At 47.1% G+C, this 19266-nt stretch overlaps 1 protein-coding gene across 1 annotated transcript in view; it reads right to left on the bottom strand.

The window, feature by feature from the left end:
- Positions 1 to 729: 729 nt before the first annotated feature.
- Positions 730 to 19266, bottom strand: part of Tango6 (transport and golgi organization 6 homolog) — a 170298-nt gene continuing 151761 nt past the window's right edge. The window contains 1 exon segment of the mRNA XM_028857728.2: positions 730 to 1416. Coding sequence (XP_028713561.1) covers positions 1240 to 1416 — 177 coding nt within the window. The 3' untranslated portion in view covers positions 730 to 1239.

Below are 19266 nucleotides of genomic sequence, written 5' to 3'. Positions count from 1 at the left end.
GACTTGGATGCTGGGGGCCTGAGCTGAGGTCCTCATGCCTACATAACAAGGACTCCAAGGACTGAGGTGTCTCCCATCTCCTCAGTCCTCAATCTCTTTTCTTTTTTTTCTTTTTCTTTTCTTTCTTTCTTTTTTTTTTTTAGGTGCAATAAAAAACACCAAAATATATAAATAAATGAGCCATGGTGATACATCTGAAATTGTTTCAGGGAGCGGGTGGCAGGTTACCCATATGTAATACACTTTCTGCCTGCCTTTCTCAGACCACTCCATTGTCTCAGCTTTCATCCTGCAAAAGAACAGAGGAGCCAGGTGGTGGTGGTGGTGGTGGTACATGCCTTTAAAGGCAGAGGCAGGAGGATTTCTGAGTCTGAGGCCAGCCTGGTCTACAGAGATAGTTCTAGGACAGCCAGAGCTACACAGAGAAACCCTGTCTTGAAAAACAAAACAAGGGCTGGAGAGATGGCTCAGAGGTTAAGAGCACCGGCTGCTCTTCCAGAGGTCCTGAGTTCAATTCCCAGCACCCACATGGTGGCTGACAACCATCTGTAATGAGATCTAGCACCCTCTTCCATATACAAAATAAATAAATAAATCTTAAAAAAAAAAAAAAAAAGAAAGAAAAACAAAAAAAGAGCAGAAGGAGGAAAAGAAAATGACCGCAGAGGACCAACAGGGCTTCCTTTCTCTTCAAGAGTCAACCAGCTCAATGACCAGATTCAGCCTGGCTGATCGTTCCAACCAAGGTAATTTTATTCCTTTTTGTATGTCTAAGTAATGCCTCCTCCCCCTTCCCAGAGCTGCATACCCAGATGACTCTTGAGCAGCCAAACATGATAGCTCTGCCTGCTCCTCATTATCACAGGCAGAGTCATCTCACCATGAAAGAATGTCAAGATAGGACCTGTGCAGGCGGCCTCTCCAGCTGCAAGGAAGTGGTCAATAGTCATATGCGCATCTTCTCTAAACAGCACAGGACAGTGAAGATGTGCAGAGTAGATGGAATTCATCCTTTTTCTTCTAACTGCACATGCTTTGGCCCAGATGCAGGATGACTAAATGGATGCTCTCTCTAGAAAGGTAGCCCTGAATATCCAAGTGCCCTGCACCATAAAACTACCTTAAAGCCTGCCATATTGCCAGCACCAAGGAGGCGGTGGAGCCACCTGCTGGGAGGTGTGGCCTTTGCTTTGGCTGCTTGGTCCCTCCGTGCCTTCTTCCATGTCCTATGAACCAGGTCTATGGCAGGACCACGATCTTCTTCTCCAGCTTCTGGGGAGGGAACAGGAAGTTCCTCATGATCTCATCCAGCTCTTCCAGGGCCAGCTGGGCATGTAGCTTGGCCACATCATCAGGTTCCAAACGTACCACATGTTTCAGCAGGTGATAGAGATCCTTGAGGACATCGCTCAGCACCTGGATAAAGAGACAGGTCATGAGCACATCTATTGGGGAGCAATCTCAGGTTTTCTTGAGAAGATAATGCAGGGACCTTACAACCTGGAGAAGGGAGAGCTAGTTGTGGCCCTTCGCCCACAAAGGATTCCTTAGTGTCTCTTGCCCGCAACACTTCACTATGGATTTTTAGGCTACTCCTCATTATTACCAGGCCCTAGTATGGCTCCCGGATCCTCCAGTCAAAGGGCAGCGGAGGTCTCAGGACAAAGACAAGCAGAGCTGCCTGGGCACAGATGCTTCTGGAGCAGCTGCCCGCCTGCATTTTCCTCAGGGCCTCTGTGTATGTGTACAAGCACACAAGCACACATTGAAGTCAGTTCTCTCCTTCCACCACGTGGATCCTGAGGGCAGAACGAAGACAGAAGGCTTGGTGGCCAGCGCCTTTACCCCTGGACCACCTCACCACCTGCTGGTTTCGTTCTTCTGAGATAGATGGGTCTCGAACTTGAGATCCCTGTGCCTCATTCTTCTGAGGGTTTCAGGTGTGCTTGGTTCTAGTTTAAAATTTTTAGGGCAAGTTGGGTGGTGGTGGTGCACACCTTTAATCCCAGCACTCAGGAAGCAGAGGCAGGCGAATATCTGAGTTCGAGGCCAGCCTGGGCTATAGAGTTCCAGGAAAGGTTCCAAAGCTACACAGAGAAACCCTGTCTGACACACACACACACACACACACACACACACACACACACACAAAGATTTTAAGGCTGGGCATGGTGGCATAAGCCTTTAATCCCAGCACTCAGCAGACAGTAGCTGGCCGATCTCTGTGAGTTCGAGGTGTTGCATTATGGCAAATTAGAATCCCTCAACCTTGTGAGGTTCTTGGTCATCATGGGCACTGGGGAGGAATGGGACAAGACAGGGATCGGGTCCCTCTGAAAAGCCTTAGGCCCTTCCCTCCCACACGCGGCCTCCCTCTGGCTCCCTGAGCTCTGGCTCTGTGGATCTTTATTCCTAGGCAGAGCTCCTTCTCTGTCCATACCTTTCTACATGCTGTCCCTTTATGCTGGGAGGCTACTTCACGTTCTCTTTATCCTACACACACACCCCAAATACCACTTCCAAGAGCTTTTTTCTCGAATGCCCACCAATCTAAGTCTAACTAGCCTCGGATTCTGTCTGTAGTCCCTATCACAATTATAATTGAAGTATTTGTTGTGATGCTGTTTTTCCATTTATGTTGGGGATTGATATTATGTAATTAAAAGTTTTCCTCATTAGATCCGGACCACTACTGATGCCAAAGCCATGTCTTCCCTTCTTCCTCTAGTGTGGCCCAGTACTTCATAAAATGAGTGGCATCTGGCAGATGCTGGAACACATTCATGAGGGAAGGAAATCACACATGCCACTCCTGGCCAGCTTCTTCCTTCTAACAACATCTACCGAAACAGTGCCATACAGCCAGTCTAGTCCCCCAAGGCCCATGCTGCCTGCTTTAGTGACCTACTATCGAAATGTTAAAATTACTAATAACTTTTATTGGATTTATGGCTTGTAAATGACATCCAGTGAGAGAATGGGGCAGGAACGTGAGCAGAGGAGAGGCACACTGTCTCTCACAAATGCATTTTTGATTGTGGTCATTATGCCCTATGAACAGAGCACTGATAGACTTCAGTGAAAGGGAGATCAGCCACCCCTGAAGCCAGAAGCAGGTCACCGTCTGTTACTGGTACAGCTGAACCAATGAAGGACGGACAGTCTGAGGAGTTCCAGCTTTTCCTTCTAGCTAGAACCTGTTCCCACCACACCAAGAAGGTAATAGTTTTCTTTTTTTTGTGTTTTGAGGCAGGGTTTCTCTGTGTAGTTTTGGAGCCTGTCCTGGAACTCCCTCTGTAGACCAGGCTGGCCTTGTACTCACAGAGATGCATCTGCTTCTGCTTCCCAAGCGCTGGGATTAAAGGCGTGTGCCACCATGCCCGGCTGATAATGGCTTTCTAAGAGAGACAGCTGTCAGGGACCCTCTGTAACATCCCTTCTTACTCATTCACTGTTTGGGTTTAGCCAAACATTTACACTAAAACCTGTGACAGAGAAGGAAGCAGGCCAGCCTACCATCCTTGCTCCTTCTTGCCAGCCTAACGGAGGGACACAGTGCTGAGGGCAGGTGCGGGAGTCAGGGGGGAAATGGCTGTGCTCCCACGTGCAGTGTCTTCCATTTCTCAACGATGGAAATGCATATGCATGTGCAAGCTGTGGGATACACGCTGCGTAATTTTGGTGATTCTGTGCAGCAGTTAAACACTCCTCTATTTGCATTTAAGATTGACATTGCACACAGTAAAGATGAGCGGTGAAAAGCATGCAGTTATTTCATATTTCACTTTTTTTTCCTCCTTAAAGTGACCTCAATCAATTAGTAAACACCAGAACAAGTGAGATTTTTGGAAAAGAAAGGGGAAAACTGTATTTTACTATTATTAAAGGCACTTCTGTCCTCTTTTAAAAATGTTTTAAAATATGTATATATTTGGGGCTGGAAAGATTGCTCAGCTGTCAAGAGCACTGGCTGCTTTCCCAGAGGTCCTGAGTTCAATTCCCAGCACCCACATGGTGGCTCACAACCATCTGTAATGAGATTTGGCACCCTCTCTGGCATGCAGGTGTACATACAAATAGAGTACTCATACACATTAAATAAATACATCAGTTTTTTTTTTTAAAGATGTATTTATCTTATATGTATGAGTGCTCTGCTTGCATAGATGTCTGTGTATCACATGCATCCTGGAACTGGAGTTATAGACAGTTGTAAGCTCCCATGTGGGTGGTAGGAATTGAACCCAGGTCCTCTGCAGGGACAGCAAGTGTGCAACTGCTGAGCCATCTCTCTACCCTCTACCCCTCCTTTTAATTGGGGCCTTGTATTCTGACTTTGCATGGGACACAGGTTTTATATGGTCAGTCCTGCTCCATAAGTACTGAGCCCCATGAGCCATGCTCATCAAAATACTGTGAGGCATGTCCTGGACTTTCTCAAGGAGCACATGACACACCAGGAATAAGACAGGCATCTGACCCTGGCTCTGCACTATCCACACTCTCCTAACCTGTCTCTTCCTCTTCCTCAGCAGAGTGAAATGAGATGATTCCAGAAAGAGGAGGACTCTGCACCTTCAGCTTCTGCTCTCAGTTACTCACTCTCTCAAGAATCCTTATGAAGGGCCTGCATGGTACCCAGGCAGTATACTGATACTAAAATGATGAATAATCAATCCATGAACCTTCCCTCTGGCGACCAAAGCCCAGTGAGGAGGCAGGCACACGCCACACAGTGAGGTCTCTACTCTGAGAAGTCAACAGTGTGCTTGAGTATCTGGATCAAAGGAAGGTGTCGCCTTTGGAGGTGGATGGGAGAGGAGGAGCATCACCCTGCTGGTGAACGAGGCTTCACTGTGACACTTGCTGGGTGGAACCAAGTAATGGCTTTGGGATGCATTAGCAAGTCCCTTTACCATCCAGCCACGTGAGATAAGGTAGTTTCTAAGCAAAAGTAGTTAAAAAGATTATGTTCACATTATTATAGAAGTTATATTTATTTGGTGTGTATAAATGTATGTGAATGCACATCTGCCATGACTAATACATGTGTGAAGTTGGGAGTCACTTCTCTCCTTATACCATGTAGGTCCCAGGGATTGAACTCGGGTCATCAGACTTGGGAAGTGCCTTTATCCACTGAGCCATCTTGCTGGTCCTGGCCTCCAGCTCTCTCGTAGTCAAGGACGGCTTTGAACTCTTCTGCTGCTTTCTCCCAGAGGCCGAGAGGACAGGCATGTGTCATCCTGTCCCTTTTCTGCAGTGCCGGGATTGAACCCACAGCTAGGCAGGTGCTCCCCCACCTGGGCTACGCTCAGAGCCCTAAGAGATTTCTTTCTCCTACAGCCACCTACCATTCAAGGAAAGGCAGCTTTACCTCTTTAAAAGGGGAAGTTCTGAGGCCTTCTGCTCTTCCTGGGGTGCAGGGAGGAATTTCCCTGGGCACTGCTATGTCCTTAAATAACAGAACTGCCTGTGCAAACACTGCGTCCTTGCAGGGTGCTGGGCTCCTGTTAGCAGGCTCCCGACCTTTTTTTAGGTAAGCGAGTGTTAGGCAAAGCCTTCTTCTTAATTAATGGGTTCACCTTAGCAACCCACCCTGTGCAGCTTCTCTCCAATCTCACATATCACAGGACTTCCTCTGCACTCCCCAAGGATCAAAGCTTCCTGCCAGCCAAAGATTGTCACCAAATCCTAAGGATCAGGGGCTGAATACAAGGAGAGTTCAAAGGTAAAGTTATTCACAGGAGCCTCTGAGGTGGGCAGGATACAAGCAGTCCTATAGAGGAACCCTCTCATTAAGACTTCAACACACCTGAACACACCTGCACACACACACACACACACACACACACACACACACACACTGCACACACACACACCACACACACACACACACACACACACACACACCACCCCTTCAAGCCCCCTGGCCCCCTCCCAATCAAGCCCAAAAGCTCCATGAGAGGAAGAGGGGCACAGGTGTGTGCTCATTGGGGAGCGAGGCACCTCCTCTCATTCAGGAGGGATTCAGAGCAGCAGGTGGCTGACACGTACTTTACTTTTGGAGAAGCTCTTTGTGGTTTGGGGGGAGTTTATTTTGGTGTTGGAGATCTCACACAGGCAACATACCTAATGCTAAACATGTCCTCTACCAATGAGCTGCACCCCCCCCCCCCAGCCCCTAGGTCAGGGACAGCTTAAAGAAGCATCCAGAATCCTTGTGAGAAAACTCTTGCCTCACCCAGGGTCTGTACCACACACATCCATTTTCCCACCCCTCCCGCAGGCCACCTTCAGGGGTTCAGTGACAAGGGCGGTGTTTGGGGTTAGTGTGGTTGAGAAGCGAGCAAAGGAGGCTTACTAAAAAGAACATTGTGAGCAGGACTGCCTTGGGCATACAGGTGCACCTTCAAATGGGAAAAGCAAAGAAACAGCCAGTGACTTTCCTGCAAAGCTGTGTCTTTGAGTTAAGATCAAAAGAAGAAATCAATGGCAGGTATTCTTCTTTTTAGATCCTAAATATGTTTATTTATTTGGTTATAAAAGCCACGTAACCACAATTCAGAGTATTTGGAAACTACAGGAAGGAAAAAAAACCATCTCTAGCCAGACTACCTTTTTAACACAAGATGCATTAGTGAGGGCACTCAGTAGTGAGCAGACAGACATGCACGTGCATGCACACATTTTTGTTTGTTTGCTTGTTTGGTTGGTTTTTTCAAGACAAGGTTTCTCTGTGTAGTTTTGGTGCCTGTCCTGGATCTCGCTCTGTAGCCCAGGCTGGCCTTGAACTCACAGAGATCCGCCTGGCTATGCCTCCTAAGTGCTGGGATTGTGCGCCACCACCACCTGCCCCCCCCCCCCAGACAAGGTTTCACTATGTAGCCTTGGCAGCCTAGAACTTGCTATTGTAGGCCTCTGCCTTCCCAGTGCTAGGATTAAAGATATATTCCAGTGAGATTTATACATACACATACACAGTCTGTAAATATATGATTTATTTTAACATGTGTACGCTTTACTTTATTTGTATGGGTATCTGTATGGACATCTTGTCTCACGTATGTCTGTGCACCACATGTGGGCAATGCCCTCAGAAGCTAGACTCTCAGGAATTTCAGACAGAGGGTTGTAAGAGGTCATGTGGGTGATGGGAATTGAACTTGGGTCCTCTGGAAGGGGAGCCAGTGCTCTTAATCTCTGAGCCATCTCTCCAGCCCTCACTTTTATTTTATTTTTTAAATATAAGGGAGAGGAATGGAAGCAGGAAGACAAAATGCCAGTTTTCACTCACGTGTAGTGTGTATATGTCATGTGAAAGCAGAGGGGAGCTTTCTGTGGGGTGAGGGTTAGAGGAGAGACAGGGAGGGCAGTTGGGGTGAATAAAGAAAAGATCACGCAGGCTGGGGAACTGGGGAGTGGTTGGGAGCACCACAGCTTTATAGAGGACCAATATCGATTCCCAGCACCCGCTTGATGACTCACAGCCATCTGTAACTGCAGGTCTAGGAAATACAACTCTCTCCTCTGTGGTCCACAGACACATATGCAGTGAAACATTCATACACAGTGGGTTAGAGGCAAGCAGGCTTGTATCAGATATTTTCTAAAAACCAAACAAAAAGACAAGACAGTTTTTCTTTCATGTGGGTTTGTGTGTATGTATGGTCCTGTGTGTGCATATACATGTGGGGGTCAGAGGACAACCTTGTGGGGCATTCATCAGGAGTTACTTGCTTTTTTTTGCAGGCAGATCCTGGAGATCACCAAACTTACTATGCTGCCTGGCCAGTGAGCCCCAAGGGTCTGTCTAGCTGTCTCCACCTTCCCAGTTCAGGTATTACAATCACACACCACTATACCTGGCTGGTATACTGGGAGGGGTTCTGTAGTGAACTCAGGCATTTACCTACTGGGCTATTGCTTTCTCTCTTTTTCATACAGGGTTTCTCTGTGTAACAGCCCCAGCTGTCCTGGAACTTGCTCTGCAGACCAGACTGGCCTTGAACTCCCAGAGATCCACTTGCCTCTGCCTGGTGGGATGTCTGTGTATCATATGCATGCCTGGTGCCCATAAAAGCCAGGAGAGGGTATTGGATCTCCTAGAACTGGAGTTGCAGATGGTTGCAAACCACCATGTGAGTGCTGGTGCCTGAACTTGGGTCCTCTGGAAGAGTAGCCAGCACTCTTAACCATTGAGACATCTCTCCAACCCCTCCCCTCAACTTTAAGAGTTATCTTTATTTACGTGTGTGTGTGTGTGTGTGTGTGTGTGTGTGTGTGTGTGTGTCTGTCTGTCTGTCTGTCTGTCAAGGCCAGAAGAGAATATTGTATCTGTTGGAGCTGGAGTAGGAGGCATTTGTGACCTGCCCAACATGGGTGGGAAACTGAACTCACGTCCTCTGGAAGAGCAGTGAGAGTCTTCCTTAACTGTTCAGCCATATTTTTGGGCCATGAAAAAAAATCGTAAAAAATTATTTTAATAGGTAAGAATTAAATTAAAGGTGATTTTACTAATGGAACAGAGGTGAACAAGGAGGTTTTCCTTTTTATTTTTTTTTTCCCCTGAGACGTGGTTTCTCTGTGTAGCTTTGCACCTTTCCTGGAACTCACTCTGTAGCCCAGGCTGGCCTCGAACTCACAGAGATCCGCCTGGCTCTGCCTCCTGAGTGCTGGGATTAAAGGCATGCGCCACCACCGCCCGGCCGTTCTTCAGTTCTTATCATGTGGATCAAGAAAACACAGTGGAGCCAGGCGATGGTAGCACAGTTGAGTTCCCGAGTACCACATAAAATCAGGCACAGTGATGCAAACCTATAATCTCAGCACTTGCGGGGAGGAGGAGGCAGGAGGGTTATCCTCAGCTATAGAGCAAGTTTGGGTTAGTTGCAGAGATATATATGGCCCTGTCTCAAACATCAAAATAATAAAAATCATCATAAACAAGACATTTACAGAAACAAGCACTCAGGAAAGAGTAACTGGAGTTACGGGTGGCTGTGAGCCTCCATGTTGGTGCTGGGAGACCAACCCATGTGCTCTGCAGGGACAATTAGTGATCTTAACCACTGAGCCATCTCACTAGCCTGCACACACACACACACACACACACACACACACACTCACAAAACTCCACACAAAAATTTTTATTTTATTGTTTTATGTGTATGAATGTTTTTGCCTGCATGTATGTGTGTGTACTATGTGAGTGCCTGGTGCCCACAGAGGTTGGAAGAGAGTATTAGATCCCCTGGGACTGGGGTTACAGATAGTTGTGAGCTGCCACGTGGGTTCTACAAGAACAGCATGTGATCTTCACCACTGAGCCAACCCTCTAGGCCCCTGAAGAGACTTTTAAAAGGAGTCGTGGTGGTGAGGGCTCCGCATGTGAAGCCACTGACTGCTGAGCCAGGAAACCTGGGTCTGACCCTGGGACCGACAATTCCCAGAAACTGTCCTCCAACCTCTATGGGAGCCATGGCTTCCTACACTAAAGAAGGAATAAAAAGTCCTATTAAAAGGACAGCCACTGTTATCACCTCCAGTTTTCCCAGGGCCCCACGGCTATGGCGGATAGAACAGACTCAGTGGTACTGAGTGGAGACGCGACTCCACTCATCACTCGCCGTTACAGTCCCTCGGTTATCCTTTCATTACTATGGACGAGCGTGCAGAGGGCACACCCACTGCTTCCCTCCCACACCTGCTGTAGGCTCCAGCAGAGACAAGGTCTGTGAGAATATTTTGCTGTCCTAAGCAAGATGATATAAAGGAAAGTATTCTTATTACCAGCACACGGAGAAAGCCTGGCTTGCCATCAGGGCCAAAGACACAGGTCTGAAGACAGCAGACATCCCAAACATGAGCAGGCAGAGAAGGAAAGGGGTGTTAGGGCGAGACAGGGGTGAGTAAGCCGAGAACACAGGCTTATTTCTTATGTCTCTGCTTTTCGTAGCTAAAGAGTATTTACTTATTTCCCACTAAGGCTTTATTTATGTGTCACCGTTGGCCACACCTTGAAGGATTGGTACAGGGAATGTTTTGTGTGTGACACAAACACAGGTTAATTCTTTATACTCTGCATGTGGGTGTGCATCTGCCATGACAAAGGTTCTCTTTTTCTACCATGTAGGCTCCAGGGATTAAACTCACAACGTCAGGTTTAGGGCAAGTGCTTATATGTGCCTTTACCCCCTGAGCTGTCTCAATGTTCCCTTACTCCCGTAAATTAAAAATCGTATTCATTTCATTTTTAATTATGTGTGTGTAGGTATGTACATGAGAGTTAGGTGCCCGCTGCCAAGGCCAGAGCTGTGAGGTCCTTTGAAGATGGATTTACAGGCAGTTGTGAGCTGTCCAACTTGGGTGCCGGGAATTGAACTTGGGTCCTCTGAGTGAGTAGTATGTGCTCTTAACTACTGAGCCACCTCTCTCTCTAGACCCTGAAATTTATTTATGTATTGATAGTTATTATTGTTTTGGTTTTCTGAGGTAGGGTATCTCTATTATGTGGCTCTGGCTGTTGTGGAACTCTCTGTAGATCAGGCTGGCCTCAAACTCACAGAGATCCACCCACCAGTGCTGGGATTAAAGGTGTATGCCACCATGCCCAGTTTATTATTACTGTATGTGAATGATGTGGATGGATGTGCAGAGAGGTCAGAGGATAATTTTGCGGATTGGTTCTCTCCCCTTTTAAGTACATTCTGGAGATCAAACTCAGGGCACCTTTCTCGCTTAGTGAATGAATGCCTTTACCTGCTGAGCCGTCTCACCAGCCAGTTAATGTTATAATGCATATATGAGCTGGGCGGTGGCGGCGCACGCCTTTAATCCCAGCACTCGGGAGGCAGAGCCAGGCGGACCTCTGTGAGTTTGAGGCCAGCCTGGTCTACAGAGTGAGTTCCGGGCTTCCAGGCTTACACAGAAAAACTGTGACTCAAAAAACAACAAAAGGGTTTGGGGACTGAGCTCAGTGGTAAAGCACTTGCCTAGCAAGCGCAAGGCCCTGGGTTCGGTCATCAGTTCCAGAGGGTGGGGGGCGGGGGAGGGGGGTACAGACACCCAACCAACCAACAACAGCAACAAAACAAAAAGCAGATATGAAATTCAAAGGACTGCAACCAATACTGACTCACAAAGAAGAACTTCTGTCTAAATCATCATTAGAATGTTTAAAAAGAAAGAAAAAAACAACAGAGAGACAAGGAGGTGTAGCTGGAAAAGAGCTTTACATTTCATCTAGTGTCACACTGCAACATCTGATGGTGCTGCTGTGCAGAACTGAGGGCACTGGGGGATTCTGCTGGGCCAGCAGGAAGAACCGACTCCAAGCCTGCAAGGCAGGCAGCCGCTCCACGATAATGGGAAGGGAACAGTTGGGGAGGCCAAACGGAGGCAGCTGCCTGGCCCAGATATTTTACTGATAAAACCTGAAGCTTCTCTTTGATAGGTCTATGAAAAAGAAATCAGGGCTGACTCAAACAGCAAGGCCAAGCTTTTGCGACACTGCATTGAGAATCCAGGGAAGTCAGCAAAGAAGGCAGGATTATTGACATCTAAGGGATTCTATCCATGCCTGACGGATAGAGAACACAGACTCCCTAAAGCCCAGGCTGCCACTGAATTACCTGGAGGGTACTGAACCTTTCAGAAAGCATTTATTTTCAAAATGTTTTGGTCAGACCTAGAGACAATGGCACCCTGACTCCTGGATTATGCCTCACTGTGGAGTGGGAAAGAATCTCGTGTGAACTGCAGATGGGGTGGAAGGGGGCAGGGGGATCTCCATGATTTTCTCTGAAGGGGGAAATTAACCGGTCAAGTGAGAAAAACGCTCTAGGGATGCAGACAGGTGAGACAGCGCAGGGACACAGACCAAAGTGGCAGCAGGGGCCCTAAACCAAAGGCAGGCAGCAAGACTCCCCAGGTCTAACGTGTGTGCTTCTGGGATAGTTCTTGCTAAGGCACTCGGTTTCGGGGGTCACAGGCCGTGCAGGCCACGGTGGCAGGGGCAGGGGCAGCAGCTGTCACAGAGGTGGGAACAGTGGTGGCAGCAGCTTCCAGAATGCCTTTAAATAGCAACACAGGGAAGGCAGCAGCTTTCCTGCACCTCCACAGGCCCCGAAATAGAACAAAGGCGGCAGGGAAAACGGCCAGAGCCTGTGCAAAGACGGCAGCTGCTGCTGCTGCTGCTGGGGAGAGACTGGCAGCATCTGAGAGCGCCACGGCAAACTTGCCCTTCGAAGGGCCCTCAACCGCTGCCACATCTGGAGACAGGCTTTATTGTTTCCAACCCCCGGGATCACTACACAGACACCTGCCAAGGGTGGAGGCCCCGTTTCTCTCTCAAAGCATCCTGCTTGGGACTAGACAGCCACTGGGCAGAAAATGGGTCACCACTGCCATTTATCGGTGTTTCTACATCGGTCAGTGGGCTTTCCACATGTTTTATCTTGAATCCTGTGGTATAGGGATTATCAATCCCAGTTTGCAAAACTGGGCTGGGGTTTAGGGGAGGCTAGAGATTTAGAGTCCAAACTTGTATCTGCTGGGTCTGGCTTCACAAACCTTGTCTTTAAATGTGTGCATTACTAGGAAATCTGATCTGTAGGGAGGACTCGGTCCCTTTCCTGCACGACCTAACTTGCTCTTTTTTATTTTATTTTATTTTTTTGAGACAGGGTTTCTCTGTGTAGTTTTGGTGCCTGTCCTGGATCTCATTCTGTAGATCAGGCTGGCCTCGAACTCACAGAGATTCTGCCTCCCGAGTGCTGGGATTAAAGGCGTGCACCACCACCACTGCCTGGCCCTAACTTGCTTATTTGGATGCTACCTGGCTAGTGGGGCTCAGGGGGAGCTGATGGATTAATGGCTCATTCCAGGGTAGGAAGTGCCAGCTTGCTGTGGGACACCCTGAGTCATCACAATCTTAGCTTGGTCACCCAGCCTCGGTATCCCGGAATCGGCCAGGCCTTTCTAGGTTGAGGAGGTGCTGGTTGCAGTCCTTAGAGCATCGGTTTGGTGGTTTGGTGGGTTCAGTGCGGACAGGACTCAGGAAGAAAAGGCTGTAGAGTCTGACGAAAGGCAGAGAGAACAAGGGGTGCAGACACACCCTTTGAGGGCAGGGTCTGTACTGTTCACTAGTGTGTATACAGTGTGACACACACCGGAGGATGTAACCCCAGCCCTCATCAGAGGTGGCCACACTGTCCCTGAGGGATACCATGGTTGCAGCCAATGACCCCCTACACTTATTCTACAGCTGCTCATGAAATTCCTCTATTATTTTAGTAGTGCTAGAGGGCATACCTTGCGTATGCTTGGCAAGCCATGGCCCTAGCCTCTCTGAAAAATTTTATTTGTTTTGTCTATTTTGTTTGTTTGAATGTTTTGACTTTTCAAGACAAGGTTTCTCTGTGTAACAGTCTTAGCTATCCTGGAACTCACTTTGTAGACCAAGCTGGTCTTGAACTCGCAGAGATCACCTGCCTCTGCCTCTCAAGTGCTGGGATTAAAGATGTGTGTCATCACTGCCCGTCTGAAAAACTTAAAATGCCTGGGACTCACCATTTTAAACTTTTTAAAATTTCTTATACTTTATAGGTAACTCTGACAATCTAATAGCAATGATGTGTCTATAAGAAACTCAACAATGGGGCTGGAGGGATGGCTCGGTGGATAAGAGCACTGGCTGTTCTTCCAGAGGACTTGGGTTCAATTCCCAGCACCCACATGGCGGCTCACAACTGTCTGTAACTCCACTTCCAGGGGACCTGACACCTGCACACCAATGCACATAAAATAAAGTTAAATAAAATTAAAAAAAAAAAGAAACTCAACAAGGGGTGTGTGTATGTGCACATGTGTACAGGTGTGTGTGCACACACGTGCGTGCGTGAGTGTGGAAGAGGTCAACTTTGGGTATCGTCCTCTATTGTACAATTTGTTGAGACAGGGCCTCTCACTGATCCTAACTCTCTGCAAGACTGGCTGCTATCCTGATTGGCTTATCTCTGCCACTGGCTCTTACATGGGTAATGGGGATATTAGTTTAGATGCTCATGCTTGTGGGGCAAGGACCTCACCCTTGAACCATATCCCAGCTCCCCCAAACTCAATAATCTACTAAGAATGAGGTGGAGCAGTACAAGATCTCAGAAAACAAATGATAGGAGACTCAGTGAGGGATCTGCCATGATTTCAGATGTCATAAGTAGCTGCCCAAGATGCAGCTAAGTGTTAATAACAAGAGCAGTGACTTTGCCTAGTACTGCATTTCTTGGAGTTTTCCTAATTATGAACAAAAAGGTTTTTTTTTCCTAGCAACAGGGAACTGGGAGAATAATTTTTGACACATACGTTCAGATTGCATCTCCTGGGTCAGGGAGAAGGCTTAGCGGGTAAGAGCACATGCTGTGCAAGCTAGACAACCGGAGTTGATCCCTGGAACCTACATATATGGCTGGATTCGGGAGCACACATTTACAATCCCAGCACTCACTAAGACAGCATTAGCCAGAAGCTTGGCCCCACCTAGTCCGGAGTATGAAGCCCAGTTAACACAAAAAGAAAGATCTGCTTCAACAAGGTGGAAGGCTCCAGTTCCCTCATCCTGACGAATGCAATACCCACTGACTAAGGAGAACTGGAGACCAGAAGAAAGCCCCATGGTGAAGGAAAGGAACCCACGCTTGTCTCAGCACATCTGAATCAGTTCACTATTGTAGAATATTATTTTAAGGTGTGTTACTTTTGTTTATGTAGCATTTTTTTTTTAACTCTGTGAAGCTGTGTTACTGTGCCTGTGTAAAACACCTGATGGTCTAATAAAGAACTGGCCAATATCAAGGCAGAAGAAAGGATGGGGGGGGCTGGCAGGCAGAGAATATAAAGAAGGAGAAATCTGGGAGAAGGAGCTCTAGGAGACGGAGGAGGAGCAGGAGGTGAAGGTGGAGGTGGTTGAGGAGGTAATGGTGATGATGATGATGATCAGGGACCAGCAACCCAGCTACACAGCCAGCCATGGAGTAAGAGTAAGATTTACGGAAATTAAAGAATAGGAAAAGCCCAGAGGCAAAAGGTAGATGAGATAACTTGAGGAAAGCTGGCAAGAAACTAAGCCAAGCTAAAGCTTGGTGTTTATAATTAAGAATAAGCCTCTGTGTGTGATTTATTTGGGAGCTGGGTGGTGGGCCACCCCCCCAAGTAAAAAACCCCAACAAAAGTCCACCTGTCTCTTAAGTACAGCCGCAGGCGTGCTCTGATTAACCCTTTCAGAACAGCTGGGCTGCCACCTCAACCCTGCCTCTCACTGTGTGACCCGAGCATCTAAACACAAATGTGCTGGACCTCAATTTTCTCATTTGCAAATAGAGTTTGTGAGCCTACTCGTCTCACAGAGTTGCTATGAGGATTGAGAATATAAAGAGTTTAGCGGCATACAATAAGCCATTAATAAAGGTTAGCAATATTAAATACATAATCCTGGGGGATGTGGGGTTTACTAGGAACACACTGCCATGAGCAAACAAACCATGGGGTAATGACCCATGAGCTAGAATAGAACCTACAGCATCGATCTGTTTGATGGTTTTCTTGTTTTTGATTTTTTAAATTACAGGTATTTATTTGGTGTGGAGGCCCCAGTGTATGTGTTGAGGTCAGAGAACAGCAGCGATGAGGAGCTGGGTCTCTCCCTCCACTGCGTTAGTCTGGTGGATCACACTCGGGCTGTCCATCTTGGCAGCAAATGCTTTTACCTACTGAGCCATCTCACCATCCTGGTTTGTTGTTGTTTTATTGTTTTGTTTTTCTTTGAGACAGTATCATGTAGCCCAGATTGGTCTCAAACTAAGACACTGGAGACGGCCTTCAACTCCTGGTCTTGGTTGTTTTTGGAGACACATTTCTCTGTGTAGCCCTGGCTCTCCTGGAACTCACTCTGTAGACCAGGCCTCAAACTCACAGAAATCCGCCTGCCTCTGCCTCCTGGGAGTGCTGGGATTAAAGGTGAGCAGCAGCAGCAGCAGCAGCACCACCACCACCACCACCACCGCCGCCGCCGCCGCCGCCGCCGCCGCCGCCGCCTGGCTCAACTCCTGGGAGTGCTGGGATTAAAGGGATTAAAGGTGTGTGCTGCTGCTGCTGCTGCTGCTGCTACTACTACTACTACTACCATCACCTGGCTCAACTCCCGGTCTCTAAAATAATTATTTGTTAATTTAACATTTTTATCTTTATTAGGTGCATGGATGTCTTACCTGCATGCATGTAAATGTACCATGTTATGCAGCACCTTCAGAGGCCAAAAGAGAATCCCACAGAACTAGAGTTACAGAAGGCTGTGAGCCTCCATGTGGGTGCTGGAAATCAAGCCTAGATCCTCTGGAAGAGCTACCAGTACTCTTAACCGCTGGGCCATCTTTCCAGACTCCTTATGTTTAAAACATATTTTAGTTTTTATTGAAAAATGAAGCTCAATTTCTACTATGATACCATTTGTAAATGACCTCTATAGATCATCAACACACACTTGTCTTGAGTCTTAAATAGATGATTAACCTCATTAAAATTTTCATATTCATACTGTGCAGTGGTGGTATACACCTTTAATCCCAGCACTCTGGAATCAGAGGCAGGCAGATCTCTGTGAGTTCGAGGCTAGCCTGGTCTACAGAGCAAATTCTAGGACAGCCAGGACAGTTACACAGAGAAACCTTGTCTCAAAAAACAACAACAATTTTTTTTCACATTTATTATCATTCTGTAGAGCTTTAGAATATAACATCATATACCTCCTTATTAATAGGCAGTACTGTTAGACAATCTGAAAATCGAGAGGTCTAATTCACTCATTCATTGGGTGGTGAAGCAACCAACACCATGAGTTATTATTCCACCAACAACTACCAGGGCAAGATTCATTACTTTTGTCCTAATGCAGAGTTGTAGAAATTGGCACCAGATGCCTGAAGAAAATGTAGGTGCATACAGGGAACCAAAGATCATTGGTCACCGGCCCTGGGCTGCCCCCAACCTCCACTTCCCAGTCCCATCCCTTGCCCAGTCTTCCTACCATCAATCTGGGGTCATCTCACATCACCCCAAGAGAGGTGCACTCAGTTCTTTTCAGAGGAGGGAGCAAAGAGAAGAGAAGGGCTTGCTACCCAGATGCCCCTTAGATCGGCATAATTATTTTGGAGGGAGAAAAGTCCCAAGACTCTCCCCAGCCTGGCAACCTAGCAGGGCTTGGTCTCCGGTGTTTCTCTCTGCTCCCTGATTTTTCCTGTCTCCTGAGACGAGAAATTGCTGGATGCAAAATCTAGGGCTGGGCTTTTGGCAAGAGATGGCGGGCCATGAGGAGGGCAAAAGGCACCCAGCCTGTTTCCTGTCTCTGCTCTCCGAAGACTTGCTGGCAGGTCCTGGAGGGCACCTGGGCTGGAAGCCAATTCAAACACTCTTCAACTGCTCTTCTGTCATGCTCCTGGGCAGACAGTAACTGCTGTGTAGAGGTGGCCTGGTCTGGATTCCTTTTGGATACTATGGCTTCCCAGATCCCAAGTAGACTTTATCTGGTCATGATCTGTGGAATAAATATCCAGGTGACTCAGTTTCAGGGTCCTTCAGATGACAGGGACATAGAAGACTGAGACTGTTCTGAGCTGGGGAACAGTTAACCTCTCTTCCTTGTCTTGGTTTTCTTCATCTTACAACAGGCATCTGGAACCACACCTAGACAGGCTGGTTACGGAGACTGAATGGACTAATTCATGGGAAGCCCTCGGACATCAGCGCTGTTACATAATAAACGCTCGGTCAAAGTGTCTTGGGTAGTTTTCATACACATTCAGTTTCTGAAGAGGAAACTTCTATGCATATTGAGAGATAATATTTTGATTTGCTTGGATTTTACCGAAAGCAGTTTACCATCTTGGAAAATCAGACTGTGTGGTGTCGTCATGCATGGTCCTTCTGACATCTCAGTCTAGATTTGTAGCTGTCCCATTCATGGTGATTCTACACGCAAGAACAACTGAGTGAACACGTCTTATTATGAATTATTATCCTGTTATTTCTTTTCTGTGTTGAGGCTGGGTCACTGTATTGGCTTAGAAATATGCCTGCAATGTAAGTAGCATACCTGCTGCTATTTATCAGAACACAGGCAATACTCTAGAATATGTTATAGCAATCTGTCCTAATAAAAAATACACTGGTCTGATTTAGAGAAAGGCTGATAGAATGGATTTTTTTCAAACCTGATTCTGGTATGTATGTGTAAATGTTGTGTAGAGGAGGTCAGAGGACAACCTCGGTGAAGGACCTTGTTTGGAATAGTGCCTCTTGGTTTTTCAATGAGTATGCAGGTTGCTGACCCATGAGTTTCTGCCTCCTATCTGCCTATAGGAACACCGAGATTCCAAATACTTATCTGTCCAGCTTTTACACTGGGTCTAAGGATTTTTTTTTTTTTTCCCCTGAGACAGGGTTTCTCTGTGTAGCCCTGGCTGTCCTGGAACTCACTCTGTAGACCAGGCTGGACTCGAATTCATAGATTCATCTGCCTCTGCATCCCGAGTGCTGGGATTAAAGTGTGCGCCACCGCTGTCTGGCTTGGGTCGGAGGAGTCTAATGCAGGTCTTCACACCTGAGCGACAGGCACTTTTGCCCACCAGGCCATCTCCTCAGCCCCAAACCTGCTTCTTCTTTTGCACACTGACTCACTTTAATGATGTCAGCTAAGGCACCCTAGAAAACGTGATAAATCTTGTTCCTGATGATCAAGTGAATTAAACACAAGGAAGAGAGGGAAGAAGCTGTACTTTCACTAGCATTTGGCCAATATCAAATGCCAGAGACAAGAGGAAACCAGTGCTGCTGCTTCCTGGCATTAGCTTTGGAAAACTATAACACAGTCTCTCTACAAGCCTTACTTTCTTCATTCAGAAAATGAGACGTCTGGATTCCTCCCCAAAGTTTGTTCCATGGAACATTATTACTTGGCCACTTATGATGGCAAAGGATCCTTGGTAAATGAATTTAGGAAAGTGGTAGTCTTTTTGCTATAAGACGTCCCAGACTCCTTACTAGGTCAACGTGAACTGAATCTCTAGGAGGGGCACCATTGCCTACAGTACTTCCCAGCTACAGAGCAGGCCACGGAGTAAGAATAAGATACAGAAAGAAGTAAGAGAATGGGAAAAGCCCAGAGGCAAAACAAGACAGGATAATTTAAGTTAAGAAAAGCTGGCAAGAAACAAG

Source organism: Peromyscus leucopus, chromosome 5, assembly GCF_004664715.2.
Source record: "Peromyscus leucopus breed LL Stock chromosome 5, UCI_PerLeu_2.1, whole genome shotgun sequence".
Classification (NCBI taxonomy): domain Eukaryota; kingdom Metazoa; phylum Chordata; class Mammalia; order Rodentia; family Cricetidae; genus Peromyscus; species Peromyscus leucopus.
The sequence above is the reverse complement of the archived record's forward strand: the minus strand, read 5'-3'. Positions and strand labels throughout refer to the sequence as shown.